This window comes from Pantherophis guttatus, chromosome 1 (genome assembly GCF_059756535.1).
Source record: "Pantherophis guttatus breed Tessera chromosome 1, ASM5975653v1, whole genome shotgun sequence".
Classification (NCBI taxonomy): domain Eukaryota; kingdom Metazoa; phylum Chordata; class Lepidosauria; order Squamata; family Colubridae; genus Pantherophis; species Pantherophis guttatus.
In genome coordinates, this window is record NC_142063.1 from 301,018,582 (window position 1) to 301,044,720 (window position 26,139).

Genomic DNA, 26,139 nt, shown 5'->3' on the forward strand with positions numbered 1-26,139 from the left:
CTATTGAAAGTTATGATGGACCTCCACAGTACTACTTATGACCCAGATTTCAAGTTCCAACAGCTACCCCTGTGGTCACATGATCATGTTTTGGGTGCTTGGCAAGCAGCCCATATTTATGGCCGTTTGCAGCATCTCACAGTCCCATGACCACAAGTTACAAAGCTTTTTGCCAGAATCCAGCATTGACTTCCAGTTTCTAGCAAAAAAACAAAACAAATACCCAATGGAGAAAATGGATTTACCTAATGACCTTGGTGTTTACTTAATGGCTATGGTGTTAGTTTAAGATGCCACAAAAGTAGTCATAAAATCAAGCATGGTCAATCACATAACTGGCATAATTTACAATTTACACAATTCTGGGCAGTTATGATTGAGGACTACCTTACATAGAAGTCAAATTGAATATGTTGTTGATTGAAGAAAAATAAGAGCTCAGTCACAACAGCAAAATCATGGCCAGGGGGTGATATGGAATAAATTGTGAACTGTTCATATAGAAGCTCTGAATCAAGCTAATGCAGAAAATCAACCAATTTCCAGCTATGATCTTGAGCATTTTCAAGGAGAACATCATGAATTGTTTTCTAGTCCTGAATCTCATTAATAATGTACCAGAAGAACCATGGAATGAAATCAAAGTTGTTAAAGATGAATGTGAAACAAAACTGCCAAAGAACAAGAAAAAGAAGAAAGCAAAGCTATGTCAAAACAATCAAAACCGCTAAGTCAAAAAGCCAAAACCAAGAATTTCAGAGAACTGTTATAAGAGAGAAGAAACGCACTACAATGACATTTGTAAAAATATTGATGATGGAGACAGGCATCAATATAAGGAAAGTCTTTCAAAAGATCTCTGAACTCATAAGGAGATTTCAATCTCAAACAACTATGCTAGAGAAATCAATAGTTAAATATTAACTGATTCAAAGTAAATCAAAGAGGTAGAAGGTGTATACTGACATTCTGTACAGTAGATATCAATATCTAAGATACTTAGATATTAGAAGTATTACTTACTTATAAGAATCTCTTTTATTAGAAGAAGAAACACTTTGGTCAAGACTTGGTAACCAAATCAAAAGGCTAGTTATTGAGGGAAGGGGGTGTGATGACTCAGTGGTTAAAGATGCTGAGCTTGTCAGTTGGAAACCTGACAGCCTGGGTTCAAGACCCAAGCACTGTATGACGGAGTCAGCTGCCATTATTTTCCCCAGCTGCCCATTTAGCAGTTTGAAAACATGTAAATGTGAGTAGGTAAATAGGTACTACTTCGGTGGGAAGGTAACAGCATTCTGTGCACCTTGGCATATAGTCATGCTGGCCATATGACCATGGAAAAGTCTTCGGACAATGGTGGCTCCCTCAGCTAAGAAATAGACAGGAGCACTGATCCCTAGAGTTGATCACAACTGGATAGATCACAATGATACTTTCATTGAGGGACTATCTATAGAAATATAACAACAGATTAATGTAAAAGTTCTAACCAAACTATGTTAGCAAATTTAGAAAATGAAACAGTGGCTAATATACCAATACCAAAGAAAGGAGACCTGACAGAGTGTGCAAACTATCATACAACATCCTTAATTTCATATATCAGCAAAATAACATTCAACATCATTTAGTACAGTTTAGAGTCCTACATGAAAAGGGACATTCCAAATGTCCAAGTGATCTTTAAATAAGACTGGGGAACAAGAGACAAAATTGCTGTCATACGTTGGATCATTTAAGTTAAACCCCAAAAGGAATCAATATACATTGTTTATAGAAAAACCTTTTATTGTGTCTATCATATCAAGCTGTAGACTATACTCAGGAAAATAGGAATCTCAAAACAATTCAAAGCACAGATGAACTAGACTCATATTATATTCTAAATACATGGTGCAAAAAGCATTGGGAACTCTATAATGCTGGGAAAGGTGGAAGGAAAAGTAAAAAGAGAATGAACAGCAGCAAGGTGGATGAACCTGAACCTATCTACCAATGGATACATCATTGGTAGATCAGAAGGCTGAGGTCTATTTTGTGGCCACTGGGTCAACATTGTCTGATGGCATTTAAATGAAAGTGTGATATGTTATTATTTTTCTCAGTGTCTTCCATTAGCTTTCACAGAAGTTCATAGATGAAGTCCAATATTTAATATACCCAATATATAACAGCAATATTTTTATTTGCTGTTTATAGTTATTTAGATCTAAGACATATACTCTTATCTTCTGCATACAATTATTATACAAAGCTGTATCAGAGTAAAACCTCAATTTAACAGACTTGAGTAGCAGATTTCGGATACAATGGACAATATCCTTATCAGGAGAGCATGCCAAATAAAGGACTTGTCCATTATTTGGAGAAGCACTTTCAACAATAGACTTTGTTTTCCCACAAAATGGATATCTTTCAGTCCATGTTTGATTTCCAAGTGAAGAAAGGAAATTGCTAGGAAAATTGGATACATTGGTGAGATATTCTGATACTTTATGTTTATATTCCTCTTAGTAGGGAGAAATAGAAGGTACTGTGAATATGAAGTAAGGTGATGAGTAGTATACTGGGATAGTGGTGATTAAGAATTAAGAAAAGGAGACTGAGAAGCCTGGGAAATTGGTCAGGTAGCATCTTGGGAAATGTGGGTGAAAGCAGCATGTTGGAATAGCAGCTAATATGGAAAGTAAGTAAGCTGCTGGGAACACCAACTAATTAAAAAGCAGGCTAAAGGATATATGGATGATATAGCAACAACAGCAATGTCTTTCCTCCAACTGGTTCCTATTCTGAACAATACTTTGTTGCTGATAGACATTTGAGAAAACTTGTTCTTAAAGTCAGTCCTGAGAATGAGTTCTATTAGAAGGCTACCTCTGTGACTGGAAAGAGAAAGGAAAAAAAGGAAAATATTTGGATTTAAGATGTACTGGAGTTTAAGCCACCTGTTTCCTAAGCAGTCCATTAAACCAAGGTTTGGCTCTATTTAAATACCAATTTAATTAACATACAAGGTCACATCTGGACTGCAAAATTCTAAATAGCCAAGTAAGAAATAAGTAAGTCCAAACCCTCTAACAGTCCATATTGTTGAAGCTTATATGAGATATCTCATCTGTCTTGTTTTTTGTACAAACTGCTGTCCATTGTACTGTGACAGATTCTGAAAAGTCTTTCCAAACTACAGTTCTCAGGATTCTTTTTAACTTAATATCCCATAATGCACAAGGCTTTCCTAGTCTATAAACTGATTTTTTGAGGGGGAGTTTATAATTACTTATAGAACAGGCCTAATTTTTAGGACAGGACCAATGTCCATTACCTTTAAAGCCCTATATGGCTCAGGGCCAGGCTATCTTCGAGACCGCCTTCTACCACATAGCTCCCAGTGACCGGTAAGATCCCAGAGTCGGTCTCCTCCAGGTCCCGTCGGCTAAACAATGTCGGCTGGCGGGCCCGCGGGGGAGGGCCTTCTCTGTGGCTGCCCGGCTCTCTGGAACCAATTACCTCCTGAGGTCCGGACCGCCCCCACCCTATTGGCCTTCCACAAAGCGGTGAAGACCTGGCTCTTCCGGCAGGCCTGGAGCCGTTGATTTCGTTATAATGATCTTGTGAGACCTGGCCATGAATTGGAGTGCATGTGTTTTAACATTTTTAAAGTTTTTAATGTTTTAATGTTTTTGATTTTAACATTTTTTATGGGATTGTTTGCATTGTTTTATTCTTTGTTGTAAGCCGCCCAGAGTCCCTTGGGAGTTGGGCGGCATAGAAATGCGACAAAATAAATAAATAAATAAATAAATCATTGAGTCAAATTCTGCATACAAACGAATATGATCCAGCCAATTTTCAGTGTGTAATGAGGGGACAATTGGGTACTTACAAGTCCATGACATCCATCTAATGTTATTAAAAACAACAGTGTCAGGTGTTTTAACAATCTGAGTCAAAACCATTTAAGGTATTATAGGTGGCATAAAATTCTGGGTTTTTTGGTGCAACAGACAAATTAGCTGGCAATCGCAGGCCTATGTGGTGAACAGGAGCAGCTCTGTTCCCAAGTCAACTCCTTTTACAGAAAAGCCCATCTGAGACCTTTTCATTTGTTAGAATTGCTTGTATCAGCATTCTATCTTCCAAGGCATAGCAAAGGCCCCTAAAATCAACTTCACTATATGCAGAAAATGGCTGAAGCTACGTTTAAAATGTGTTATTTTACACCCACACATATACAAATACCATTTATGCATGAAAAAATATGTGGGGTTGAAATAAAGCATATATATCTTGCATTGTAATGTGTATTTTTAATACATAGCTGTTCTTAATGAAATTATACTAAGTGTGGTAACTTTGTTTTCATTAAAGGAAACTTTTTTTCTTCATTTGTATGTGCCAACTGTTAAGGACTGTATAGTTATATAAAATCAGTTGCAGATGGAAGGTACTCCATGCAAATTAATTTCTTAAAATCCAAACCAAGCAGATATCCTTACAAGAAGGCTGTGGTTTTTTGTTTTTAAAAGCAAAATGCCAGAGTGTCTGAATGAGGAATTCAGTCAGGTGAACCGCTGAAGTTTAGAGAAAAATCTCAAAAGCTTTCTATAGTAATAATGTGATTAGACTATTCAGATTGGGGGAAAAAAGATATAGTAAAGTAATACATATATGTTTTCAGTTATATATAGACATCCATTTTGTAGCAGAGAACCCTTACTCTTTATCTTATCTGTTGGCTTCTTGACTGAGCCAACTTTCCAATACGGTCAAAGATTGATAGACATTGAATATCTTCTATAAGAAAGCCTGACAATATAATTCACAGATTACATTAAACAGAGAAATTGCAATTTTCACCATGTCATAATGTGCTATAACTAAAAACTCAACTGAAGCCTGTTATTATAGCAACTTTAAAAATATTTTATTAGCTACTAAATGCCTTATGGTATAAAACATAGATATTAATTTTTCATTAACTGTATTCTGACCTAGGCTTCCTTTATCTTCTTTGACACGCTGCCAAAGACCTAATTGGCAATTATCTTGGCAAGGCCACACGGAAACACAGTCAAAAACCGACACCATCCACAAAGTTGCTTCCTGCAAAGGCCCACATGCCTTTGCTCTTCCTTTATGTCTTATGGGAGGGGCCAATCATCTCCAAGCCTTACTCCCGAGTTGTCCCTTTGTTTTTACTATTCTTGCCTTCTGGCAGCTCTACACATGCGTGCACTAGGAACAGGCTCCCCCTGTTCCTCTGCCTCTCTGATGTCCAACTCTGGAGGCTCCGGAGTCCGCACATAACTCCCAAATTGCCCTGGCCCCATCTCTGCTTCCAATGCAGAGCCCTTGTCCGAGCCCTCCCCAGACTCCAGGACTGACCCATGTTCCTCCCCAGCCTCCTCACTGTCCGACTCTGCTGCCAGCTCCACAGACTGCTGGCGGACCACAAAACTGTGTTACTGCATTGTATTGTATTGCATTGCATTGGGGGGGGGGAACAAAAAGCATCAGTCAGAATGGCCAGGATACAAAATGGACAATGGCATGCCATTCATACAGGCATCTTTCTAATTCTAGATTTTTTTCTTCTTGAGTTTTGGGCAGTTTTGGGGAGCTATTTTTTTATCCTAAATGTGGTAAGTCTACCTTAGGCCTTCTATCTCAATTTTTATCCCAAAGCGGCAAGAAAAGTTGCTACTGATTTAATTTAGCAAGGAGGCATTTGGATGGTAGTAAAAAAGGATATCTGATTGCTCATATCAGGAATAAAAATAAATGATCTCTATTTCATCACTTATATTTTAAATTTTATGACATATTCCATTTTTCTTTCCAGGAACTGAAGCAAGATCCTTAGTATACGTAATTTTTTAAAGTTTGTCTTTAAACATTATCTCAACAGCCAAGGTTAATCTGCAAATCCACCATTTTAATACTTTCAAACATTTCTCAATAACTTTTATTTGGAATTTCCCTTGAAGTGATATAAACTTCCTTTAATAAGGGTAACAGTACTTTTTTATCTGTGTACTGATTATCATTTGAAAAAAGATCCTTGAAATACATAGTGGATATACTTCCTAAAATATAAAATCCAAATCCTTCATGATACAGTATATACACAGAATAAAAACTACTGTAGTATCTGTAAAACCCTAAACAATTTAAGAAACAAACTGTTCTTAAGAATAGATAAATAAAAAAGTAGTTCACTATTTTATATCTATAGTTATAAAAGCTAGAAAGGATGCTATATTGTTAAACATTTGTTTTATATCAATCTTTATTTTATTCAGAATATATGTCAAAATAATACATATTTAAGGCATAAATGTTGTTTTATAGACTTCATTTCTAATGTGAGAAAAAAATTTCAGAAGTTCAGCTCTGATCGTTCATGAATAGGCTAGTGGTATTTTCATCTTGTTAATGATGTACTGGTTACTGCTCTTTCTACCATTATGTCCTAGGATGGGCAGATATCTCTCCATTGCAAATCAGATGGATAACTGAATGTTCTTCATTAATGTTTTCCTGCATTCAAAGTAAATTCATTTGTAATATGTCATATTTCAACATGTTCTTTCTCTGAAATAGAAATAAACCTAAATAGGCTTTGAACATTTTAAGACACTGTGTATTGAGGCTTTTGATAACAAAATCAGTACTTATGAAATACCAACAGCCATATTGTTCTAAACATCTATTTCTATTATAAGATTTAGTCACTTGAGTTGTTAAACATTAAAACTGCAAATTCTTGGAAAACCACAGTTCCATTTTTATTTTCATAGCAAAAAAATCAATGAAAGAGGAATTGTGATCATACAGGATTTAACTTGTAAGAGCCGAAGTGGCGCAGTGGTTAGAGTGCAGTACTGCAGCTACTTCAGCTGACTGCTAGTTCAGCAGATCAGTGGATCAAATCTCACCGGCTCAAGATTGACTCAGCCTTCCATTCTTCCGAGGTGGGTAAAATGAGGACCCAGATTGTTGGGGGCAATATACTATTTAGTATACTGTCTTTGGTGTAAGCCGCCCAGAGTCCTTGGAGAGTGGGTGGCATAGAAATAATAATAATAATAATAATAATAATAATAATAATAATAATAATAATAATAATAATAATAATGTGCACAGTCACTCATGCCCTCGTCACCTCTCGCCTTGACTACTGCAACGCTCTCTACATGGGGCTCCCCTTGAAGAGCACCCGGAGGCTCCAACTGGTCCAGAATGCAGCAGCGCGGGTAGTGACGGGAGCAGCATGGCGCTCCCATGTAACACCGCTCCTGCGCGAGCTGCACTGGCTCCCAGTGGTCTTCCGGGTGCGCTTCAAGGTGCTGGTTATCACCTTTAAAGCGCTCCATGGCATCGGGCCTAGCTATCTTCGAGACCGCCTGCTGCTACCGACGACCTCCCATCGTCCCGTGTGCTCCCACAGAGAGGGCCTCCTCAGGGTGCCATCAGCCAATCAATGTAGGCTGGTGACCCCCAGGGGGAGGGCCTTCTCTGTGGGGGCACCTACCCTCTGGAATCAGTTGCCCCCAGAGATAAGGAGAATCCAAGACCTTAGTGCCTTCCACCGTGCCCTTAAAACCCACTTTTTCCAGCAAGCTTAAGAAGAAATTTTAAATGTTTTAATTGGTTTGTATTTTTAATTTTGGGCCAAATTTATATATATTTTAATTGTTTTTTAATATTTGTATTTTATGTTTTTTAATTCTGGCTTTACACCGCCCTGAGTCCTCAGGGAGAAGGGCGGTATATAAATTTTAAATAAATAAATAAATAAATAAATAAATAAATAAATGAATAAATAAATAAATAAATAACAACAACAACAACAACAACAACAACAACAACAACTTTCTGATGTTATACTTTATGTTGTATTCTGATGTTATATTTGCAAGGTGACCAAAGGTGTTTATATTCTTTTTGAACACAAAACAAATAAAAATAGATGCCTGCCTGCTTATACCATAAGCTAAATAATTCCAAATTCCAAAACAATCAACTGCTTTGCTTGAAAATTATTACTATTCTCCCTTGTTAAAAAAAATCAAATATTGATGAAAAGTGCATGTCCTGTAGATCACAGGTTCACAACCCCCAGGCTGCAGACCAGCATCAGTCTGTGGACTGCCAGGAATCAGGCCGTGCAAGGGAGTGGAGCCCCATCTGCACTCGCGTGGGATCCAGGCAACACATGGAACCATGCCCCCCCCCCTCCAACCGGTCCACAGAAAAACTGCCCTCCATGAAACCAGTCCTTGGTGCCCAAGACATTGGGAGGCCACTGCTGCAGATACTTTATCAGAACTAAAATGAGTCATAAAATCAGATACCAAAAAACATACAATATGGAAGTTTAATTTAATTTCATTAATTCAATTTATATGCCGCCCCTCTCCGAAGACTCAGGGAAGTTAGTATTTCACATTGTTAAAATGTCGCTTTTGGTCTGCCACTTGAATGGCTGAGAAAAGCAAATTGAATGTACAGTATTTTTGCTGTTTATCAACAAGAAAAAATAGAAACATGAAATATGCAGACAGTCTCTTAGGACTCTAGCACTATGGCTTGGCCTATAAAGTAAAAAGCTGGAAATCTCAAATATCCTCTCCCTTAAGCCCTACGGTATACACAATGGGTGGCCAATTTTTTAGCTTGCCTGGCCACATTGCATAAAGAGGAATTGTCTTGGGCAGCATATAAAATATATAGTTTTATAATATAAAATCACATAATAATGTTATAAGTTAACGATCTTGTGGGTTGCATTACTAGCTGTACAGGGAATATATGTGACAATTGGACTGGGGGTTGGATATGCCTGGAATACACATTCTGGCTCTCCCTTCCTATCTGCATATAGCAGCTTGGTAGACCTCTCCTTAACCCTAGTCTAAAATTCTTTTCACAATCGGTGCTGTTATTCTGATGAGAGGTAAAAATAGGGAAAAAATGAAATAATTTCTACCGAACCACTATAGTAACATGTTACTATAAATTAGAAGCTCCAGCTATTTCTTTTGGGGAAACACACCAATTCATAAAAGTGATCGAAAGGGGGGGAAAATCAAATTTTAAAAAATCAAATTTTAACTTCAAATTCTAACATAGAATAACATACTCTGATGTGGAGAAGGATAGATTAAAGGTAAATTAAGGGTTTTGACTGCTATTTTCAACTGAGAAAAACAAAGATGCAGCATTGCAGTTCGACCACAAGATGGTACTGGTCAGCTACAAACTGCTAATTTAATACACAGTTCATAATATTATCATCCTCTCTCTTATCAAAGAAACATTATTACGACAGACTGTAAAACTGAATTCATCCCAAGTACTGTATATATTAATTATTCCCCAAGTTATACAGAGACAAGAAACAAAAAGTCTTATCTAACATTTATAAATAAGCACAAATCAAAATAAATCTAAACATTTATCTATTTCTACAGAAAAAAATGAATTTTAGGGCCAACTCCTCTGCTTGTTTTTACAGGTTACCTTAACCTAGTTTCTTAGGACAATTCTAGCTATATTTTCAGAGTTGTTCAGGAGATAGTTTTCCCAACTCAGAAGCAGGAGCTCCTTGATACAAACAAACAGAGGTTCCCAATTTTCTTCAAAAGATTTAAATCTCATACATTCAATAAAAAGGACAGGATGAGGAAATCTGACTTTTGTGTACAGTGGTACTTTAAAGTTTGGGTACCTACTGTATTTCTAGCCATAAATAACCTTGCTAGCTCTGTTAAGAAATGTGATTAGGAAATTGAAAGTAAATGCAGAACAAAAGCTTGATGTTACGGCTTTTAATATATGCTTTTTATTTTTAAAATAAAAGCTGTTTATTTAGTCATGTCACATCCATGAAGCTTCTACAGTTAACTGTGTGATATTAAGTTTCTGGAGAGAGGAGATTCATTGCTGGTTCTATGTCTGACAGATATTGGTAAGAATAATAATTATGCAATTATATATTTTACTTCAAATCTATCATTTTGACCAGGTCAATAATGAAGAAGGATAACAATATATTAAAAATAGAGAATACATAAAAGCAATATGATTTTTTAAATAAAATATACAACAATATTCACACGATAAAAGCAATTCTAAAGACTTGAAATAAGCAGAAGCCAAACAACTCCTAAGAAAGCACATTCCACTGCTTAGGAATGACACATCATAGTGTCTTAGATAACAGACAACAGATCTGGTCCATCAGCTTTCCAGATTCCCACAATATAGTTTCACTATGGAAACTATGATGGGAAAAAAAAGAGAAAATAGCAGTTGAAATTTTACACAGCCCAAGCAAAGTAACTGATATAGAAAGAATATTAAGCTATTTGTCTCTTCCTCTCTTCCTTTCCTTCCTCTCTTCCTCTCTTCCTTATAGCTATAGTAGGATTTCTCTTACCAGCATTGTTAGTGATTCCTTACAGTCTACTTTTACTAACTTCATGCCTTCCAAAAATTACTCCTAGAAAAAGTACTGAGGCTCCATACTGCAGATTAAACTAATTTTAGTAAAATAAACATATTTTGATTGTTTATATTACTACTAATATTTTTATTTTATTATGTGCTCTACCTTCTGAAGAAGTTTACAACAATGAACAAAATAATACAATCCTTAACTTAAAAAACATGACAATGACTAAATCCTGTAAAAGACAATAAGAATGCAAAAAATAATAATCAAAGTTTATTTTAAAAAATCTGTCTAAAAGGCAATCTCCTGGAGCAGCTATTATCTTACAAATATCTGACTGCTCCTTAAAAAACTACAGGCTTGGTATCCTGCAACTGATTACTATATCCTAATAATGCAACAGTAAACATTTGCTATGGCCTTCAGACAGTGGTGAAATCCTCCGCAGGTTGTCACTGGTTTGCTGCCCACGCATGCACGGTGCGCACCAAACACACGCTGTGCATGAATGCGCAATGCGCACCAAACATGCGCTTTGCATGGAAAAGGAGCCTTTTGAAGGTAAGTAGAACAGTGAGGGGGGGAACAGTTGTACTGCACAATTTAGATTTGCTAGAAAGCAGGATTTCCTGCTTTCTAGCAAATTTAAATTGCACGGCACAACTGATCATCGGAAATACTGGTTCAGACAAACTAGTAGCTTTTTTTTATTACCGGTTCGCCGAACCAGTAGCTTTTATTATTACTGGTTCACCCGAACCGGTGCGAACCGGTAGCATTTCACCCCTGCCTTCGGACTCTTAGCATGCTTGCCCAACACTATTCCCACTTTCCATTTCATACCATAACATAAACAAGTAGAGCTTCACTCATAGCCTGAAGCTATGACATAATCTATTGCTATAAATACAGTGTATTCTAAGAAAAAATAATATTCTAGGTTTTCTAGGTATAGATCCAGATAACCCACTTCCTCCTGAACCTTTTGAAGGTACAGACCTACCACTTTCTCAATAAAATTTTAGCCCCTCTCTTCCCCTTAGGGTGGAGACTGGAGTCTCTCCCAATCCACATAAATAATCCAGAAGTATATTATGTCAGTGGTAATGAAAGCTACTGGCTGATATAAGAGGTTAGGATAGTTGCATCACCATCATTCCAGCTCCATTAGAGATCACTGACAAACATGAGCAATTTTGCCTCAGTATTATGCTCCAGACTGAAACTTAACTGATAATGCAGATAATTCATTTCCTCCAAAAGGGGAACAAAAGAAGGATGAAGATTGGCAAAAAATTGTCCAGTACTATTGGGTCCAGGCATGGCCTTTTAGGAGAGGCAGACTATCACCTCCTTTAAAGTAGATGGAAATACCATTCCAGCAAGGAAGCATTTACTATCGCTTGAATCCAGCTGTGTGTCCTCAGGAGGCCTTAATCAGCCAGGAAGAACATTGGTCTAATACACTGGTACCAGGGTATTACACAGTCCCAAGGACTCCAATTCATCTTTTCAAAAGCTACACAATCAAATTGAGCCCAGATAACCAGACAAGACTAAGGTCATCTCCCTAGGTTTAGAACAGCTGGAAGTTAGCTTTGAGTGGATCCTAAAAAAAATTTTCAATAGGTGTTTGGCATAATTTTCACAGTGGCCCTAGAAAGGTTTATCTAGCCACTTTCTTATCCAGAAAGGACCAGATCACCTGAAACAAGATCACCAGGTGACTAACTGCAGGTTCAATGTCAAAGAAATAGGCATGTTTCACCACCCTTATTACCACAAGTTAATCCTTAATAAAGGCTCTTATTTTATCTATCTGGTCAGAATCATTCTTCATCTTCCACCAGAGGTACTATAGGCATCTCTTATGCTACTTCATCTCCCAGAGTTCCTCTGAGAACCAGGAGTACATCTTGGTTCCAACCACATAGAGACTTTAATAGATCCAATCTAAGGCTGCTGTCCCTTGTTCATGCTAAGCAGTGATTAAGGCCTCAATTGAAGCATAAACCAGAGCTTCAGAATTACCCCAAGTTTCCTTTAGAATTCTATCAGGTCTTTCAGGCAATTAGGATGGAAGAGGTTGCCCCTCCTCTTGCAGGAGGGGCAACTTGATAAGCTCCAAAACTAGCAGAAAGTGATTCATCGGTAATTTTAAAATTCAGTGACACCTTTATTTTACAATGAAGTTTGTATGCAGATTTCTATAGCAATTTATGTCATTTGCAATATGACATTGTTACACAAATTTGTCATTTCTATATTGAAAATGAAAATTTGAATGAAAAATTGTCATTTGTGTAACTTATGAAACTGACAAAAATTGACATAATGTAAATTGCATCAATGCTTATAATGTTGTCCTCATGCAATTGACAGAAAATTGTTATGATGAATGAACAGTCAAAATAACAGACATCCTTCCTTACCAACTGGTCTTTTAAATCAAGATTTCACATTTGTTGCTTGCTTTAAAGTTGACTTTACATACACTAAGCACTTAGAAAACAAACAACATATTTTTTACCCACAATCCTAAACTCAGGGTCAAGGTTCGTTCCCCGAGCTTGTGAGTTGGTTTCCGAACATTCGTTAGCAGGCTAGATAACATCTTCAGCGAAGTTTAGGGAATGTTAGTGTCAGTGTTCCTTCTGTTCTAAACTCCACTGAAGATGTTACCTAGCCTGGTAACGAAACATTCGGAAACCAATCCACAAGCTCAGAGAATGAACCTTCACCCTCATCCTATACCCGAGCTACAAATATTCGCCACTATTGCAAATCCTAAACTATTTCAAAAGAACACTCATTTTTAGGGGTACTGTCATCTATAGTTTTTAAACTTACAAATGCAATGTCTTTAAAATACATTTTAATAAAATGTATTTTAACAATACATGAAAAACAAGAACTATAGCAAATCATGTCATACCTTCATCTACAGAGGCTTCACTACTATACCCATCATACTCTGCAGACAAAGGGCTATATTTTTGTCTGGTTTCCCAACGATAATTTTTCTGTTGTCTACTGTTGCCTGCTGGTGGCCATGAACTCTGGGTTCTTGACAAGGCTTCATGGTATTTACCCAGTGCCTCATCTTCACTGTCCGATGATGAACCATGCTGGTCTTTATTTATATATAAGTTATCTATTTTGGGAAAAGAGAAAAAAATTAACAGATGGTGCCATCCTAAAGTTATATTTAGTTAAGCACTGACAATCTTAAATATCAAAATAACTGGACAATCAACATAAATGTATTTCTATTAATGCTTCAGAAAGCACAAAATGTCTAGTGAAGAAATAATAAGGTTCTCAATAATTTAATTCCTCCATTTGTGCTTTATTTTATCCCATCTAAGTCATTTCATTGGCATCCTTCAATCTCAAGAGGCGATGGTATCGTGCTCTTGAAAGAGGTCCTAAAACAGCATCTAGTGTGACTAAAAAGGCCAATTCGAGAGTGGCAATCCCTTCCACACTGAGGGCAGATACATTCTGTCCCCTGCCCAGCCCCCAGATTTCGCTGGTTCCGGGACTGCCTCTTTGCCTAAGTATTTCACTGAATTTCTCATTTTTCTTTCTAAAAATCTGGGTATCAGATTTATAAATAACATTGAAACAAGCTGTTTACATTATTCTGTTTGTTGGATATATATATCCTTATTAAGAAAACATGTTTTTCTTTTTGAGCAGAAAACCTCAGTAGGATCAGATCCTATTAATATTTGAAGAGAAGATCACAAGAAAATTGCAAGGAAGTCAAAAAATTGGGAAGATTGGGAAGTCAAAAAATACAGTTCAAGAAAACAATAGGAAATAGTTCTATATTGTTGCTATGCAGATTAATGGATGATTCCAGGAAGTCACAACTTCCAGGAGTTGTGTGTCTAAAACAAGTCTTTTTCTTAACAAGCAGGAAAAGAACTGCATTATAACATCATAATTTTTATGTTGGTGGTTCTCTTTTACTATTAAGTTTTCAGAAACTGCCTCTGGGTTAAGCTTGTTACATTGTAAGCCTTATGCCCAGACTTTCTTTATGTAGACTGAGCTTCTCCAGAGTGTGTGTGACCCCCCCCCCCCCCGAGTTTTTTGTGGTACTTTTATTCCTGGGGCTTGACTTTCTTAAATATTGTTAAAGGGTTGTTTTAAGCTTTTTGGAGTATACTTCCAACACGGCTGGAACAGCTTTTTACAGAAGGGTTGGCATAGCCATAGAAGAAATGGCTGAGAGGCAGGATGCAAGCTTGGCATTCTGATTTTTTTTACTGCCTTTCTGAGGGCATGTGATCTTTCCTTAAATCTGGATGATTACCTAAGGATATCTTGTGAGATGAGTGAGACCAGCTGGTATCTTTAAGTGGTGCAAATGGATCTAATGATTGCTTCTCCTGGGTAGGAAACTGTGCTTTGTCAGTTCACTGAGCACAGAGTCTCTTGTCTATGGGGATTCTTCAGTCATCCAGGTCATGGTTGTCCCAAAGGTGCTTTTTTCAAGAGGCAACTGGACTTTCTTGGTTTCCAGAAAGTCCAGTTGCCTCTTGAAAAAGCACCTTTGGGACAGGAGTCTCTTGCATTGCTTCGAAGTGGGCAAGGCACATGATTGCTCACTGATAATAAGTGGATCCTCCTTCCAATTTGTTTTAATTTTCTCTCATGATAATATGGCATAGTAACATGGCAGCAATTGTAGAAAGTTATCAGCCACCCCTCTCCTAGAAAAATGAAATATTTTGAGAAATATTAAAAAGGAAGAATATATTTCCCTGAATGAGAAATGGAGAAACATGTTTTCTTAGAGGGAGAAAGCAGCCCCCACCTCCCTTAATAGCCCACAGAAAATGTCAACACTTAAAAGAGATAAAGAGTTAGATAGCTATATTCATAGGCAAAAATTCCCTGCAGCAAGGTCAGAACAAAGGCAGAATGGGATTAGCCCTCACTCAAGATATTAATTTGTTAATCTGTCTCTTTAGCTGGACATTTTGTAGCCCAAATATGCCCAACCCAGTTTCTGGATAGCTTAAATGACCTCTCTGCTAAAGGGTTTCACTTTATGAGCAAGAGTAATTTGGCTGCTGATAGTTATCCTTATATTTTAACTATTTTAATTCCTCAATGTGCTCTGGCAACCTGCCTGATTTGTAACTCCAAGTTGCAGGTATTGCTGAGGAAAAGGAAGGCATTCAGACAGAATGGTTTAGATTTTCCATGACGGCTGTGACTCATTGATCTTCAGTGTGTATTCACCCATTTCTAATCTAATGACTGGTATTTATGGCAGCTTTTTGCAAGCAAAGAAGCTTTTTGTATTTTTGTACAGGTAATCCCTGACTTACAATGGTTCATTTAGTGACCATTCAAAGTTACAAGGGCACTGAAAAAAGTTACTTATGACCGTTTTTCACATTTACGACCGTTGCATCATCCCCACGGTCATGAGAGGGCGGGCAAGGTGAAGTGCCCCTCAACGTAAGTGACATTGAGTTGGCCACGTCCACCCAGCCAGTCATTAGGGCAGAGAACCAATTGTTAAAAAATTTGCAGACCACCACTGCTTTACAGCATATTTTTCTACAAAAATATTGCTTATTTTGAGGAGTGGCAGGAGACAGATATTACATTTGTGCTGCTGCATTACTCTGAAGCACCTTTTTGCCTTCAAATCCAAATATTACATAGTCTTATAAGAGAGCCCTTCTGAGCCACAGGGATAAAATTTGGAAGTGGTGAAAGAAGAGAAGAAGACATTTTATGAATTGTACTTTCATTCATAAAAACAGAGCTACAGCTCTAGAAAAATATATATATCATAAAAAGAATTGTTTTATAGATAAATCAATTCCATAAAACACCTAAGAAGAATGTAGTAAAAGATCCAGGAAAGGTTGAACGTATAAAGCATGGCTATGATATGACGCCTCACCTTTTTCTGGTGTCTTCTTACTACTCACTTCTTTTAAAAAACTTTCTGAGTACTTAGTCTTTTCCTTTTCGCTTTTCTTTAAAAGATCAGATGTTACATTTTCTTCTTGCTTTGTCACAAGTGTCTTGTATTTCTTTCCTTTTACTTGATGAAAACGGTTTAGTTTTTCAGATCTTGAGTCTGGCAGTTCCAGTGTTTCTTCCTCAGTTTTTTTCAAACTCCTGAATGAAATACTGTGTACTTCTTTAGTGTTTTTCAAGTTAAGTTCTGTTGGTTTTTGTTTTATTTTTTCAGACAAGCTTTTATTAGTTTGATTTGATACAGTATGTGACTGTCTATCTGGTTCTTGATTAAGAAATTCTTCTGGCTTATAAGTACTATAATTCTCTCTATTATTTTTTGATATATGTTTTTCTAAGTAATTAATTTTGCACTGAGCATGTTTTACATGTGTCTCACATATTTTTGTCTCTTTAAAAACATTCTTTGGTTCAGGAACATTTTGCTGAGAATCTACTTTGCCTTTATTAGGACAAAACTCCCTACCATCATTTGTACATGTTTTTGAAGAAGCACTTTGCCTGTGTTTTTCTTCTGGTACACATTCTTCTCTCACAAAATTTTCTTTAATGTTATTTAGTGATGTTACTTTTTTATCTTTGTCTAATAGAGGTTTATCTTCTTGCACTGTAGTTGTGCTTTCTGTCCGAAAATTGCTGAACATGTTTGTTACCTGCTCTGTAACGGAGTCAGCTACTGTGTAGCTGACATCACCAACTGCACTAGTAAGATCATCTACAGCATTACTTAATGTGTCAACCAGAGAAGACACAGAAGGAAGACTCAGATTTTGTTGCAAATGTTTGAAAAATGACATATTTCAATTCTATATTAATAAATTAATATTACAAGAAAATTACAATATTGCGAATGTCTCACTCCTGCAATTTATTTTCCTTTAACTAAAGGGCAAATAATATTAGTCCTCTGATTTTATTTTTTTTAAACGTAAAAAAGAAGAACAAATATTTTCTTTATGAAGCCAGAATCAATCCTTTTCTAGGATTCTTACAATATTATAGTAAAACGTGAACTACTTATAACCAGATATTTAAAATATTGAACAGCAGGTGCTGAATTTTATTCTACACCTGCAAAGGAAACATTTAAATATTTAAATAATATACCAAAATGAATATGTTTTGGGCTAGTACAAAACAATAATCAATAACATACATCCCCTGCCTTTTCCTAGCATAAAGAATTTATAAAACATAATTTCATTCCAGATTGCAAACATTCTAGAGCCGTGATGGCGAACACGCGTAGCCATATCAGTGGGCACGCCAGCTCAGTTCTGGCACGCATGCGCGCACCTGCCAGCTGATTTTCGGGCCTTCTGGGCCCACCAGCAGTAGGGAAACAGGCTGTTTCCTGCCTCCGGAGGGTCTGGGGGAGGGGAAAGGCCTGTTTTTCTTTCTTAGCTGGCTCCAGGATCTGGAGGCAGGTAACAAAGAAAAACGGGCCTACCGGGCCATCACGTGCCAGGAGCAGGGGGGGAGAGGGCGGTTTGCACGTACATGCGCAGGGCAGGGCACATAGAATTGTGGGCACGCATGCACGCGAACGTTCCCCACCCACCCCCTCTCCTGGCACGCGATGGCAAAAAGGTTAGCCATCACTGTTCTGGAGGAATGGATGTGATCTAAAGAAATATAAACAAAAAAGCCTAATTTAAATTAATGTATTTATATAATTTCTGGTTGCACTCAATGTAAATAAAAGGCAAAACCCATCCACCCTACTCATCAATGAGATGTTTTGATACACTGCAGCAACATCCAGGTCAGGGCCATAATGGTGCACTCAGTAGTCAGAAAGACCAATGTATCAGAAAGGAAATAACTCAATAACTAATCTTAGCTTCAGCTGGATAGTCTCTTCCATCTCTAGCTTTTTATATTGAGGAATCTCATATATTTTGGAAAATATATTTGTTTTGCTATATATTAACATGATGATATAGTTTATTAATTGTATTTAGGAGAGTATTTTTTCCAAATGTTTTAAAAGCTTCAACTAAATAAAATGAAATAATTTCCCTAAATAAATAATTATGACCAATCACTACAGATACATTAATAAAAATATTTAGGAATTTACCAGATATGTTTTTATTTCAACCAAACTTTCATTCCATGATATATTACTGCCCTAGAAGTTTCCTATGTCTTTCAAAATCATACGTTGCAGAATTTTATACTTACGCAGTTTGTCCTGTGAATTTTTTTTGGCACTGTAATGGGAATTGAGGTCTGGGAGGCCGCCAATATTTTCAAAACACATCTTCTTGTTAATATACAGAAAAAGAATCAACAGCAAGATGACAAGTACCCCAACTGCTGATAGAAATCCAACTGCCTCAGGAGATACTAGAAGAAACAAAACCTAAATCAGAGTGCAAGACTAATTCAATTTATAATAATCAGATTATCACATCTCACCCTAAATTATATCCAAGTACATAATGCAAGTAGTCTTCAACTTATGATCATACTTGAACCCACAATTTTGGTCCTAAATCAGGGGTGAAATGCTACCGGTTCGGACCGGTTTGGGAAAACCGGTAGCTGAGATTGGGGCTGGCTTGCCGAACCGGTAGCAATTGCTGGCTAGCCACGTCCCCTGAAGTCCGTGGCCCGCAGCCCTGCCATACTTCCCTGCCTTCCACGCGGCCTTCCCGGAATCCCCGTGGCCAGCTTGCAAAGGCAGGTAAGCGGAAGGCCACATGGAAGGCAGGCAAGCATGGCAGGGCTGCAGGGAAGGGAGCTAGGAGCCTACTCCCTTCCCTGTAGCCCTCCCATGCTTGCCTGCCTTCCACGCTGCCTTCCTGGCAGTCCCCCATGCCCGCTTGCCTTCCGAAGTCAGCGTCCAGCCCGGCCTGGCCTGTGGGTGGGCAGGCGGCCCTTGGTGGAGACACAGCTGCTACTCTGGGGCTGAGAAGGGCGGCGGAGGTGGCAGTGGTGTTCCGGGAGGACAGAGCTGCAACCGTCAGCTTTACCAACGCTCCCTGTCAGAGGATCCCACCACTGGGTTGTTCCTCCCTTCCCCCTCACTCTTCGCCTGCCCTGAGAAGAAAAGGGCAACTGCGGCAGATGGAGACTCGCTCCTTATTCCAGAGGAGGAGCAAAGTGCTCCTCTACTTGCCTGTTTTTCTGGCCCCTCATCTCTTTCTTTCACCCTCTCTCATTTGTGTGTATGAGGATGCGTGCATGCGCACCTGCATGTTCCCTCTTGAACCATTTCCAAAAACAGGCAAGGGTTGAGTTTGTTTGGGTTTTCTTTGCTGATGTTGTTCTTTCTTCATTGGGTGCTTTTTACCATATGATTTAAATCAAGTGTCATTTCAGGTTCCCAGATAAATGAAGCTCTTTCGTTCACCTGCTGTGGTTCCATGTCAGCTGGCTGCTCCCCCTTGCTCTTCCCTCCCCCTCACTCCTCGCCTGTCCTAAGAAGGGCAATGGTGGCAGATTGAGACTCACTCCGTATTCCAGAGTGGAAGCGTAGTACCCCTCTACTTGCCTCTTTTTCCAGCCCTTGTTGGGAGATGCACGACTTTTCTCTGTGCCTAGACACTGGCTGGGCTGCCTGGCTGCAGCCAATGCTCCGTGTTGTAATGGGCTCCAGGAGGAGGAGGAGGGGACAGTGGCTCCCCCATTGTGCAGCGCGCTACATTTAAGTGCAAAAGCAGCAAGTAGCCACGGAGGCGGCAAGAAGAATATGGAGAGACACACCCCAGCTGGTGTCTCGGGCAGAGAAAGAAAGAGAGACAGAAAGAAAGAAAGAGGAAGGAATTTTTGGTTTTGACCACTGGTTTGTAGGGAGGATTGGTGGTGGTGGTGGGGAATGTGCGGCCCACCGGGATGGAGAACAGAGCAAGAGAAGGCTTTGATGTTCGCTTGGGTGGCAGAGGGAAACTCAAAGCGTTGGGGGCTTCAGAAGGGACAGAATGTGCTTCAAAATGTACAGCTCCTGGTTCTAACAGTGAGTGTTGTCAAGTTGGCCACACCCACCCGGTCACATGACCATCAAGCCACGCCCATCAAGCCATGCCCACATAATCGATAGCAAACATTTTTACCTTTCACCCGTCCTAAGTCATGATGGTCATGAAGAGGGTCACCATGTGGCCATGCTCAACCTTACAATATTTTGCAGTAGTCATTAAATGAACACCATGTTTGTTAAGTAAATCTATTGATCAGGCTCAAGGCTGACTCAGCCTTCCATCCTTCCGAGGTGGGTAAAATGAGGACCCAGATTGTTGGGGGCAATATGCTGACTCTGTAAACCGCTTAGAGAGGGCTGTAAAGCACTCTAAGTACTATTGCTATTATGGGGCAGTTTTGCCAGAAATCAGAAATAAATGCGTTTCCATCAAAATTGTCATGCAGGTAGTCCTCAATAACATTCAATGACTGTTTAAATTACAGTGGTGCTGAATGAAGGAATTTACAACTATTATTTGAAATTATGGCCATTGCAGTGCCCCTGCAGCCACATGATTGCAATCTGGGCTCTTGGCTTGTGGTTGTGCACTTACAATAGGTTGCTAAACCGTCTGTGAAAATGTGATTAGCATTTGCAATCTTCCCTTCTGGCTTCTTCAGAAAGTCAACTGGGAAGCCAGCAGGGAAGGTTTCAAGTTGCTTTGTTTTTACAGCATAGTGCACCAGCTCCCCTCCCCACTATGGGCTAGAAAATCCAGGGAGGATAGGGCAATTGCCATGCTGCTCCAGAAAAATGAAACTCTCCTAATATTGTTTATCCAGTGCATCACACCAGCTCCCTATCCTGGACTAGAAAGAAAGAAAGGGGAGGAAAGCCAGTATACTGGGCTAGAAAAAGGAAACTTGAATCATTGTGATCCAAAGCTTCCTTTCTCCAGCCCAGCACACCAGTTCTGTGCCTGGAAGGGAGCTGCCTATTCTCTTTCAAAAGACAGCTCTTTTGCTCCATTTTTAGCAATTTTTAGTAATTAAGCAAAGCGATCACATGGACGCTTCACTTCGTGACTTCAATGACCTACAACTGTAATGGGCAGGCTCCATTACAGTACCAAGTCTAGGACTACCTATAAACTGTGATCACATGACAGCAGGACACTGGAAGCGGTCATAAATATAAGCCAGTTGCCAACAGCTCAACATGTGGTTATGTGACATAAGAGTGCACCCAAATATTGGAACTTTGAATCCAGTGTCATGAAGGCTTTGGATTCTGAGTCTGGCAATGACATGGAGCCAGCTCCTGAGATATCTATGGAAGATTTATTTTATTTTATTTTTATTTTATTTCCAATTTATATACCGCCCTTCTCCCTGAGGACTCAGGGCGGTGTACAGCCAGAATTAAGAACATGAAATACAAATATTTAAAAACAGTTAAAATATATATAAATTTGGCCCAAAAATTAAAAATCACAAACCAATTAAAACATTTAAAAATTTCTTCTTAAGCCAGCCCGGCTTGCTGGAAAAAGTGGGTTTTAAGAGCATGGCGGAAGGCACTGAGGTCTTGGATGAGCAGTTGGTGCCAGTTGAACAGCCAATTGACCAGGCAGAAGGGGTGGGATTGGCCGACAGAGAGAGGGAACAGCTGCTGCTGTTATGCAATGAGGAAGATGAACTGCCACCCCTTTCCAATGCAAGGGTACATAGAGCAAAGTGTAGGGAAGAGCAGTGGATGTCAGCGAGGCTACTTGTGAGAAAGCAGTCCCACTGTGCCAAATGAGGCACACCAGGCTGTTCTGAGGAGCTTGGAGTTAGGACTGATGTCAGAAACAATCCTCAGTTACTCCAACTCTTTGTGCCTTGCCTCATTTTGCCTCACCTCATCTCACCTCATCCCTTTGCCTAATGCTTTTGGGAACCGACCGGTCACAACCTCTTCTATGCCTTGGAATCCAGAACCATTTGACCCCTCTTGTGCTGACTCCCTGGAACTTGGAATTCTTTATTTATCCAAGTTACTAGACTGATAGGAATTTGGTTACATGCATTGGCACATGATTTTTCGTTCCATTATAACTAAAAGTCTGCAATTACCTCTTGGGTGTGTGCATGTGCTTGGCCTGAGACAGGACATCTGGGTCATAAGTAGCTTTTTCAGAGCTACCATTTCAGAGCTACCATTTCAAAACCATTTCAGAGCTACCATTTCAAAATGGTAGCTAAGTGATTGGTCATACATTGACAATTAGCTGTAGGATAATTTTAAAACTTAAATCTGACTTCACTACCAATCAGTGACAAATTGCTGACTCTTATTTTAGAATGTCATCAATGATCTCTGCATATCAATTCTATCAACCTATCACTGAAGGCAAATTGTCTCTTCCAATGATCCCAAAGAGTAGTTGTAGTCAAACTTTTTGCATCATGACAAGTCTCCAAACCAACTGCCTGTATTTTTTTTAAACAAGTTTTATTGGTCCCCCCCCCCACATTCACCCACATCTTTTTTGAACAGAGTATTGGCCATATCTTATCTTATACAATTAATCAAATTCAAATACATTTTACTCAATTACAGTTTTTGCCAAAATCTTTTTCCCCCTTTTTTTAAATCATGTCTCAATATTTCTATGCTTACTTACATAAACAACATCTTCATTTGCCATTAAATTCTAAATATTGCTATTTATTAATATTTGTTCTCTTTTATTCTTTAAACAATTCATTCTTTATCTTAATATCTTTATATTTGTTCAGGGTTGCCTTTCTTCCATTTCATCTTTTTTATTGTACAGCAATCTTTCTCCTCAAACCTACCACCTCTCTCTTTTCTTTCCTTCTTACTTTCTCTTCCACTCCTCTTCCCCTCTCTACTTCCCCTTCCTTTCTCCTTCTCCTCCTCTTCCTCCCTCTTACCTTCACTCCTACTCTAATTCCCCTTCCCTTCCTTCCTTCCTCCCTTCTCTTCCTTTCCTCTCTCTCCTTCCTTCTCTCTTCCATTTCTCGTCTCCTTACTTCATCCCTCTCTATTGCCGTATTCATTTTCAATTTTATATTTTCCACTATGGAGTCTAGGAAACCCCGATCTTTCTTTCATTTATCAAGTATATTCCTCAAAATTTCCCCTCATCTTTTTAATTATTAGCAGTATATTTCATCTTGTTCCATTTTTTCTTTTAAATCTTTACTCAATTTTCCAACCCTTAGACTTTTTACTTTTAACAATATATTTTTTCTACTTTACTTCTTAGAAGTATGTCATTTAAATCATTTTTTACATTTCAATTTCATTCAATTTTACATTTAATTTCCATTTTTCATCTTAATTTCAATTAATTCTTATGTTATAATTTATTCTCTCCTTTTAGTGCTTACCATTCCCTCTTTCTGATTGTGGCCATTCTGGCTTGTGACAGCTCCTTAATGGCTGCCTTCCTTCGCCGACGGGTTGAAGACTAATGCTGGCACTTCAGGGAACTTGCTCATTCCCTATCCATGCCAGACAGCATCTTCTTTCTTCGCTGTCTCCACAAGACAGCTATGATCCCTGGGGATCCCCAAAATCAGTGTTCTCCTGGAGCCCCAGAATCCACACCGTATCGCCTGATGCCGGCCACGCCCCCTCCCCCCAATTACCCGTATTTCTGTGTGGTTGCTGCAGTTCCCAACACTGTACAGCATCAGAGAAACAGCAAGTAGCAATCTTAGGACCATCAGAACTAACAAGACAGTATGTGAAACTATATGTGGAGCTGTTCAGGAAGGAGGGAAATATATGCCAACTTATGTTCAAAGCAGTGGCTAGAATGCAGTACTGCAAGCTACTTCTGCTGACTGCTGGCTGACTGCAATTTGGCAGTTCAAATCCCACCAGGCTCAAGGTTGACTCAGCCTTCCATCCTTTCCGAGGTGGATAAAATGAGGACCTAAATTGTTGGGGGCAATATGCTGACTCTATCAACAGCTTAGAGAGGGCTGTAAAGCACTGTAAAGAGGTATATAAGTCTAAGTGCTATTGCTATTTAGTTCCTATGCAACTAGTCCTTGCTTACCAATGGCAATTAGGGCTGCATCACGAAGTGCCCTATGACCACACTGAATTACAATGGCAGTCGTAGCATTCCTGTGGTCATCATTAGGCAAGTCCTGTGTGGTCATTAGGAAAAATGTCACATGATTCCTTTTTGGAACCTCCTGCCATCTTCCCATTGTCTTTGCTTCTCAGAAGCTAACAGGCAAGGTTGCAATCACATAAACAGCTGCAACTACAAGGACCAGTCATAAGTCTCCTTAATCAGTGATTTCATAGTTTGTTAAAAACAACTAACTGTATAATGTCTCCCAATCTGAGAGAAAAGGCTTCTGAAGCTACAGGATTCCTGGACTATGAAAATATTTTTTTGGAAAAATTCAACATTTTTTTAAAAAATAATTTTTATATTTTATGTGATCATAAATCCAAGATTTACTCAATGGCCTGCTATTGCCCATTGTACATACAGATGGTAGCAGTACAGTAGTTAAGAATTATTTGAAGCACTTTTTTTTTCTTTAATTTATATGCCGCCCTTCTCCGGAGACTCAGGGCGGCTTACAATGCATTAAGCAATAGCCTTCATACTTTTGTATATTTATACAAAGTCAGTTTATTGCCCCCACAATCTGGGTCCTCATTTTACCTACCTTTGAAAGGATGGAAGGCTGAGTCAACCTTGAGCCTGGTGAGATTTGAACTTGCAGTAATTGCAAGCAGCAGATGTTAATAACAGTGCTTTAGTCCACTGTACTACCAAGGCTCCTGGCTCTTAAAACTGGGGGTCAACTTTTTGTGGGCACTTGAAAAACAAAACTGAATTCTGATTCATTTACTTAGCTACAATTATATATAATTAATATAATTATTCTCCAAATAAAAAAATCCTCTTCTGTCATATTCCAAGTTATAATTTGATAAAACATTTAAGATCTCTGAGAGCCATATTCAAAGATTTTGTAGCTGTATGTTATACTGGATCCTTAAGTTATGGATCTCTGCCCTACAGATCTAGGAATGCATTTTTCCATATGATATTTTCTTTCATATTTACGTAGGAACTTTGCTTCATATTCTTTTTCTATTAGACATGCAGTGACAAATTATAAATGGCAGGACTTTTCAGTCATTATTATTTGTAATATTATTCTGTTTTTTCCAACAATAGTTAAAGTGATCTGAATACATTACAGAGTTTGTAACATATATTTTAAAAAACTGAAAAAATGAATACAACCATTTTTAAGTTTGATTTAATGGGAAATCAAGTGAATTATCTTAAAAACCATTAAGAGCACAAATATGATTTCACTCCTTTCACTTTTGCTAGAAGCTTGGCTCCAGTCTAACCAGAACTCAATTATTTTTCCATTACTAACAGTTGTAACACATATCTGAATGAGGTTAGGAAGGAAGTTTAAATTTAATCTGGGATAATCTTACTTTGAAAGTGGCAAGAAAACAGCAAAAAAACTGTACTAATATTCTGGATCACTATTGCAGATTGTGCTCCTATCAGTAAATACAAGAGTCCTGTTCATCACAATCAGAAATTAAAGCAACATTAATATTATTATACAAATCATATTTAATGCAATCAGAATATTAATTACAAAGCTGTAATCAAGTATATTTACCTGTTCTTTGAATAAACCCCTTATCTAATGCTATTTAATGGGGTTAAGGGAATACA

General features: G+C 38.3%; 1 protein-coding gene across 9 annotated transcripts in view; it reads right to left on the reverse strand.

The window, feature by feature from the left end:
• Positions 1–26,139, reverse strand: part of SYT14 (synaptotagmin 14) — an 86,834-nt gene that overhangs the window by 43,233 nt on the left and 17,462 nt on the right. For 5 of the 9 annotated variants that reach the window (XM_087883208.1, XM_060692513.2, XM_034427725.3 and 2 more), the window contains 2 exons: positions 18,665–18,829; positions 13,398–13,616 (listed from right to left, as the gene is read on the reverse strand). In XM_087883208.1, the coding sequence (XP_087739334.1) occupies positions 13,398–13,616; positions 18,665–18,829 (384 nt within the window). Of the gene's footprint in view, positions 1–13,397; positions 13,617–16,397; positions 17,549–18,664; positions 18,830–26,139 lie in introns of all 9 variants that reach the window. The other 4 variants (XM_087883207.1, XM_087883206.1, XM_087883212.1 and 1 more) reach the window with 2 other exon arrangements.